Raw genomic sequence first — 8,194 nt, forward strand, 5'->3', positions numbered from 1 at the left:
TACTCATACAAAAGCACTTAAAAACAAAACAAATATGGACGCCCTAAATAAACCCACATTTTACAGATCAAGAGAAGCATCTGCTTCCAAGCATCAGGTGTGTCAGTCCTGACTGAGGGTAATAAACAGGTAAACCCTTGGCCTTGCAAGTAACGCTGGGTTAGATGACTTCTTTAGGGTTAGGGTTAGTTAACTAGGTTAGTTAACTAGACAGCCAGACATGCTGATGTTAGCAGATTAACTCAAAGGTTGATTCTTTCCTTATACTTTGGTTCTTGTATTTTTGGTTTTGGAAAGGTGATAATATCACACTCAGAGCCTCAAACACTCTGATGCAGGATCCAGAGAAACCCAGTGCACAAAGTCTTTAATAATGTTGTTAGTGTGAACCTTTATATTAATGAAGAAGTCAATTTGCCCACTTTGAGTTGACCAAGGCTCATGTGGCACCACCAGGACGGCATGATGATTCGTGTCTCTGATTGAACCATGTTGAAACTTTCCCAGCAAAGTTTATCACCCATAAATCACGACTGGATATTGGAACAGTTCACAGTGTTTCCAATGAAACAAGATTTGTCTTCAGAATTTGCTGTCAGATCTTCAAACAGTCGGTTGTCACCTTCAGTCCTGTCGCAGTGCGTCAGTGGAAAGGTCAGATTCAGACAGGGCGTGACCTTCCATACACTTTGACCCAAGCTAAAGGTCATCATGAAGTTCACATCTGCTGAACTTCCAGAGAGCCTCGTCGGCGCTCCGTGTGATTTCAAAAGTAGGAAAGGTCACGAATTAAAATGTATAAACGGAGCAGCTCACACAGTGGAGATTGGGGCTGCAGCTGATTTGACAGCAAAAATACTTTCACTTGCATTTTCTTGTGGACTGACTGAAATAATTCTTCAATACCACGTGAGGCCTAAAGCATGTCTGTTAGATTAATTCCTCAGTTTTATTTCAAGCATCTTGAGGCATTAATGTTGTGTTAATCTGCACTGTGATAAGTAAGCGTTAAGCCTCGACTAATTGCCTTCTATCAGAAGTTAACAGCCACTTCAGGAGGCTATCTAAATGTCTTGCTCTCAATATTATTGCTCTACAGCCTCATAGTGCCACTGTACTCACTGTAACGCAGGCAAATCAATGCCATCGTACCATTAGAGTGCCACTTGTAAATTCAAGATTTAGTTTATTGGAATTCCAGCTCCCATTTCAGAAAAATCCTGTGATAGTACAGCATGGAGCTTCACTATTATTATTAAAATAAGGCGTTAATGGTTTTACTGAGATGATCTCGCAGGCGAAACTACTGTACATCTGGTCCAGATCCTCCGGAGAGCACATGATGGTGATCTCCCTCACAGCGAGGCTCCTCACTAGCCTTGTTTGTTTCGACGTAGGCGGCTGAGCAGCTGTGCCTTCGTCTCTGCTGCTTCAGTCAGCGGCTGCAGTTGCCGCCGCACTGACGCTAATACATAAAACATCAGGTCCTTTCTAGTCCCTGCTACCTGTTGGCACAGACCCAAGCCGTCCTTTGTTCTGCCTGCTCGGCTGGTTCTGAAACAGCCCCTGGTTTCATTTACACCCCTTCCTCCTGGTGAAACAAATGGGTGCCGTATGTGGTATTGTAATGAGGCCACGTTTCCATTAGCTGCTCCTCATCAGTGTTTACGCCAGCTGATTGGCATGCTCCATTAATGATCTGGCTGCTTTGGCTTGCTTGTTTATTTTGCACCAAGTGATGAATGCTAATTTACCAGCATGCATCACATGCTGCATTTTGAGACGTTTGAGCTGTTGTACAGATTAATAATACATTAATAATGATGGTCCTTTTCTAATCATCCTCATCATCATCCGTATGTGCAGGCTACAACTTGGATTTCTACACACACAAACAAAACACATTTGATCAATGATGTGCATGCTGGTAGTCTTAATACGTACACTTGCCTCTGTATGACTGTTATATATTCAAACCATGTGTCTTAATGTGAAAACTCAATTTATGAAAACATTCCCAAACTATTTGCCATATATTAGACATTTAGACATAATATTTACAGCATTTAAAACACTAATGATGATGCCACCAGATCAATAACTGCTAATGTTTTATTTCATTTTCCAACCCCATTAGTTTAAGAATAACAATATTGATTATTTGACTATTAGTTTTACTGACTGAACTCGGGCAGACTGGAATTTTACTGACACAGGCATTTCTCTGTGTAGGTTAAAGCTGAGTGGCTCAGTGAGGGGGCGGAGCCAGAGAACCATTGTTAGCTGAACGGCAACTTCAAATGACAACACACACACTGGTCAAAATGGGAAAAAAAACGAATTAATATCATGAAATTATTTTATTAATTGATAACCATGACAGTCATTATGTTGGAACGTCACGATATTAGCTAATTAGCTTACCTAGCCTGCTATAGTACGGTGGCCCTGAGAGCTCAACACACTGCAGCTTAAGAAAACACAAGCAGACAGACACAACAAAAAAATACAGAAAACATGTTTCGATGTTTCTGAAGTTGTGTTTTGTTTATTTGCACGTTTGTTCTTAAGTTGCAGTGTGTTGAGCTCACAGGGCCACCGTACTATAGCTACTATGGCTAAATACATATCAGCTACTTTAGTGCGGCTAATGTCAAATCATGTGAGCTTGTAAATACAAGTTGGGAAAAACCATACACATTACCCTTCCCAGTTGTAATTCAATAACTGAATAAGTAGCAGGTAAAGTGAAGGTGCTAATGGGACGGCCCGATGTATCTTCTCTGATCAGACACAGTTTGAAGATCCTGTTTCTAGTGTTCATGCATCATAAGCCAGACAGACCGTGGTTCTTTGGTTCTACCTGCTCGGCCACTCCGGTTCTTTCTCCCTCCAGAGCAGCTCCAGCTGAACTATCGGCCTTACTGTCAGTGTGAGGAAATGTGCTGTGCATGCTCTCACCGTACAGTATGTTACTGTTGCTCTATCTCACTCCTGTCTCCTGTCTCGGTTCACTCGGCTGGCTCGGACGCGGATCGTTGCCTGCCTGCCTGCGTGCCTGCCTGCCTGCCTGCCTGTGTGTGTTCATGTCCTGTTCCTGCACAACCACAACCACCACCACCTCCACCACCACCACCACCACCTCTCTGTGGCCCCCCCTCACTCATCTGAAGGCTATGAGAAATCCCGGAGCTTAAACAACATAGCGGGCATGACTGGCATGGCTGGTAACGCCCTGAGGTTGTCTCCTGTGACCTCGCCCTATGGATCGCCCTGCCCGCTGCGGCGCTCTCGCTCCCCTATCCCCTCCATCCTGTGAGATGTCCAGCCCTGGGCCTCTTTGGCCTAAACTACCCCACATCCTGCCCCCAAACAAACCACCTCCCTTTGGTATTATATCTGAACTGTTCTAGATATTGTGGCTAGTGGATAAGTACTTAAACTTGTAGCTAAGACTAATGTTAGTGGCTTGGGCAATCTGAGCAACTCCTCACCCCCCTCTTCCTTGAAGGTACATGTGCTTAGCTAACATCCTTAAGTATCTAGTCAGTTCTCCTGTGTCACTTGGAGTTCCCTTTAGATATCGTCATACTTTGAGACTTGAGACTTGCAATAAAAGAACTCTGACTGGTGGCTTCAGAAGTAGCAGCCATGACATTTAATAAAGGACATATTAATAATCAGGGATATTAGATGTTGCTGTATTTAGATACCATGAAAAAGACGTGCTTCCAAAAAAAAAAGAAAACAAAAAAAAAAAAAAGAAAGAGAGATGTCACTTCATTTGAACCTCATACAACTGTGACTTTGTCTTTTGTTTTGCTACTTGATTTTTGGGACGGAGACCGGAGGAATGGCTGCCAGGACGGACGATTATGTCGTTCAGGACTGTGTTTTGACTCACACAAGCACACTTACAGTCTGTCACTCTTCACCTGCTGCTGGGCCCGCTCATGTTTTTGCATGGATCATCCTGTAACCATCGTCTGCGAGCAGTGTGGCGAGGGGAGCAGGGACGAGGCAGACAGTGAGGAGAACTTAAGAAACTTATTTAAAAAATACTCTTTTTTTATGTATATGTATATGTATATATATATATATATATATATGAAGGATTATTTTTTAATTTAATATTATTATGTTGGGGTTGGGGGGTGGTACATTCAACTTGTATCGTGTCTCATTTTGCCATTGGCTTCACCAACAATTCACCGAGGAGACTAGAAACACAGAACGCCATCTGGGTGTTCGTTTCTCTCTGCATGTGGGTTTTTGCTTGTCTCTCTGCTATTTCCAATTAACTTCTCCCCCCACCCCCCCCCCTCCTTTATGTTTTTTTTTTCTTTGACCGAGCGCCACCAAAGCTGTTGTGTCTCTGGTTGTTTACTCACAGATAACTGCAAAGAGGTTGTCTTTACTGGTTTCACACAAGCAGAGAGCAGCGTTCTATCTTAATGGCTTTGGGGGAAGGCACCGCCATGGCGGAAAGGTAACTTTCTGAACAGGAGGGGGGGGGGGGCAGATTTCAGTGTAGAACCCTCTCACACTCTTGGTTAATGAATTATGATTTGTGTTTTTGTGTGTGTGTGTACTAAAACTGGGGTTATTCAATAATCCTAAAAGATACCTGTACATGGTTACAGAGACGTCCACAAACATGCACTCTTGATGGCACCATTAAAGGTGCTGCTTGTAGCATTGTAACCAGTGGATCACTACCACATTAATATTAAGACATCAGTATAATTACTGCAAACAGATGATGCATTTTGCATCATGTGCTGCCAGATTCAGTTTTAGATTTGCTTGATTTACACCCTAAGAAAGCAGATTTGTTATCTGTTATGCAAGTGATACATAATATTTTCCTGCACAGTATCACTTCATCTCAGCCGTCTCCAAGGGCTATTAGCTGCTCTCAAATCCCCAAACCCGACAAACTGACCGGAATTCCCTCAGACCAGCGTCTGTAAATCTCTCATGAAAAAGAAGCAGCCTTTTTGTTTCTCTGAAAGGCTGCGTCGTTTATTATTGAGGAGACTGTTTTTTTTTTTTAATGGCGGGCACAAATTGCCTCTGTGCAACCAACAGGTGTGGGGGAAAGCAGACATAACCATGCAGCGATGTGCCTCACCCATCCCTACAGTATGTCTATACCAGTAGCAGAGGGTTGCCTAGCAACTGGCTCCCAGCTAGATGCATCTTACACATAACACGGCAAAAAGTCAAACAATTAAAAATAAGAGCTCTTGCAAACATTTCTCCTTGTCTGCAGACTGAATTATTGAATCACCCCCCAATGAAACCACTGCAATATACAATAGAGCTTTTATAACGCTGGATATGAGCTCCATAGATTTGTACTATCTGATTTGTTCTCATTTTTGTGCATATATTTAAACTAGCCAGTGTGTGCATGGCAAGGTCGTCTGACATGATGCTCAACACAGACAGATGATGCATTTCTGATATTTAGAGATGTGTTTATATTTTATTTAGACAATTCAATTCCTATTTGAATGACGGTGGGATAAGACTGTCATCAGTATGAGGACCTATTGCAGTGGGAGGACCCCATTTGGAGCCATAAGGCCACTGCTGCAGGACAATACGGACGAGGACGCACGTAAAACCCATTGACTGACAGCAGCCTGGCTCATGGCTCTGCGCACAGGAAAGCAACTGAGGACTGTGACAAGCATTTACCTTCTCTCCTTCTCTTTTTTTGTTTTCCTGTTTTGAAACTCTGGAGAAAAAAAAAGGAAAGCAAAGTGCACTGGACACGCCCTTAACAGAGACTATCTACTGTATAGATACTGCTCCTGTAAATAAAACAACGACACAGCACATCTGGGCCGAAGCGGCTCCGTCCACACATCTGTCTTTTGATGGCGAGTCAGGTGGTTGGTTGCTAAGTTGCGCCGTGACACTCAGTGTGAGTCACTTTTCTTGCTGTGGTATCCCTCCTCGCAATAAGTGTATTAAGATGTATCAGTTGAGGCACTTTGTGTTCTAAAAATGGAGTGTATTCATATATGAAATTCTACATACAGTATATACAGTATAGAGAGACAAACGTGCTAAGTTGAATAAATGTGACATTATGGTCATCTTTGCTTTCGTTTCCCTTGGTATTTTCAGTAGGTTAATTGCTCTGCTGTGTGTTAATGTGTGTGTGTATCCTAAAAACTCCAGGGTCAGATCTGCAGTTTGAAAGGCCAGGTCAGTGGAGACTTGCTGTCACTCTTCTACTTAGTTTTTAGCACAAACCTGAATGAGACAGAGCCCCCCCCACCCCACCCCACCCCTCTGTGATGCAGTCGCTGTTGTAGAAGTCCCCCCCCCCGCCCTTGCCGTGCATTGAACATGCAACTACCCTGCGTTAGTGCTGCAGATGTTTGTCTTTTCACAAACCAAATTATCCTGACCAGACTATTCCTCATAACTCCTGGTGGCTAAAAAAAAAAAAAAAAAAAAAAACTGCATAACTTGATTCTTCCAAACTTTGGAGCAAAAGTGTAGCAGAAGTTTACCAAGTTAAATGCGGGACTTCTAGAATGGCTACATCTGCACAGTAGCAATCCCACGAACCCAAACAATCAGATCGGATTTGCAATAAGCACCCAAAAACAAAAAGCACCGATCCACACTGTGATTTCAGCAGCAGAGAGAAAACCCAGTGAACGCTGATAGAAAGGACTGGCAGGTGGCACAACGTATGTGTCGTGTCGGTCGGCTTGCTGTTCAAGTGTCACCCTGTACCCACAATCCTCCTCGTGTAGTACACACGCTGCTTTACTCTTTGACTCGACAAAGGGGAAACTGTTCTTTGTGTATTTTTAGAATGACGTTGTAACTTAAAAAAAAAAAAAAGGTGTTTATTTTTTTTAATCCAGAACATGTATTTTTGTGTCTTATTGTTGAGTACATTGCTCTTACCTGTAAAAGTCATGGTAGTCTGATGCTGTGCTTCTCCATTGTGTCCTTAAACTGTCAGGCTTTTGATCCGAGTTCATGTTTTGTATGTTTTATTGTGAGGAAAAATCTAGTTTGAAGTCTGTATTTGTGGAGCCTTTTGTTGGCATTCTAAAGTGCATGCTGAAAAAACATTATGTCAAATTGTAAAAAAAAAAAAGGAAAAAAAAAAGAAAAAAAAGACATACTGTATATCACAGTCAAAACAATGTGTATAGAGTAAAGGTAAATGCTATGTGAGAGATTCACATAAACTATTTATCTTTTAACTGCTTGTTTCTTCTTCATTTCTTTGTTTGTTCTGTTTCCTTCTTCACTCTGCCTGTAGGTGACAACACACAGTCCAAATGTGGTTCATCTCCCTGCGTTTGATTGACGAGCTAATACCACAAAAATCTAATTCAAGTAAATCATCTCCAGCTTCACAAAAATATCTTAGAGGTCCCATATAGTATAAAGGTAGATGTCCATGTGTTGTTGGATTATAGAGCAGGTCTAGGTTCTATATTAATACTGTGAAAGTATCAAAGCCTCAGTCCACAGAGAAATGCATACAGCCTGTATTCAGACACTGAGCCTTAAAACCAGCTGCCAGGACTTCTGTGACTTTGTGATGTCACAACAAAGCAGTCACCGCTCTCAGCCTTGCCCCAAACCCTCTCAACCGGACCCACAATCCAACCTTGCTTTACTCCCCCCCCCCCCTGCAGTATTTCTGACCATTACCATGCTGCTCCTGCTCTCATTCTGATCACTCCCTGGTGGTGCCTGCTCATCCTTCAGAGAAAACAAGACACATGGAGCCCCTGCAGAATATCTGAATTAAAGAAGTGCAGGATCCTGGTGCTGTTACCTGTAGCAACAGGTACAAACCAGATGCTGGAGGGCACAGTCTAATTGTTAAGGACTCAGATTTGGATGAGGGATGAGACATTCAAATGTTATAGCTGTACACAGTGACTGCTGACAGTGCAAGTGGAATCTGTATTAATGTGCAGCATCTCAATTAGCAGTAAGGTGATTGTTGCAGCTGCACTTTATCATTTAGTGTAATGAAGCAGGTGCCTGGTGCAGCTGGACGTGTCGTTTCACATTGAGAGTGGAGGGTAAACAAAGCAGCCGCTGCCGACAAACAGGCGTCGCATCCGTCTCATCTGGCGGCCGGTGTTGATGTCTCCCACAGGTTCAGGCTGAGATACCCGTGAGCCGGCGCCCTCCT

General features: G+C 42.9%; 1 protein-coding gene across 5 annotated transcripts in view; it reads left to right on the forward strand.

Moving 5' to 3' along the window:
• The window catches only part of kcnc2 (potassium voltage-gated channel, Shaw-related subfamily, member 2), an 88,557-nt gene extending 81,532 nt beyond the window's left edge, over window positions 1–7,025 (forward strand). For 2 of the 5 annotated variants that reach the window (XM_023408720.2, XM_023408723.2), the window contains one exon: window positions 5,500–7,025. Coding sequence is in view for 3 of the 5 variants with exons in the window: in XM_023408723.2 (XP_023264491.1) it covers window positions 5,500–5,519 (20 nt within the window). In the remaining 2 variants the exon portion in view is untranslated. Of the gene's footprint in view, window positions 1–3,173; window positions 3,768–4,393; window positions 4,490–5,499 lie in introns of those variants that run through there. The other 3 variants (XM_023408719.2, XM_023408721.1, XM_023408718.2) reach the window with 3 other exon arrangements.
• The last annotated feature ends 1,169 nt before the right edge of the window (window positions 7,026–8,194 follow it).

This window comes from Seriola lalandi, unplaced genomic scaffold (assembly GCF_002814215.2).
Source record: "Seriola lalandi dorsalis isolate HSWRI2012SDOR001 ecotype SW California unplaced genomic scaffold, Sedor1 jcf7180002054371, whole genome shotgun sequence".
Lineage (NCBI taxonomy): Eukaryota > Metazoa > Chordata > Actinopteri > Carangiformes > Carangidae > Seriola > Seriola lalandi.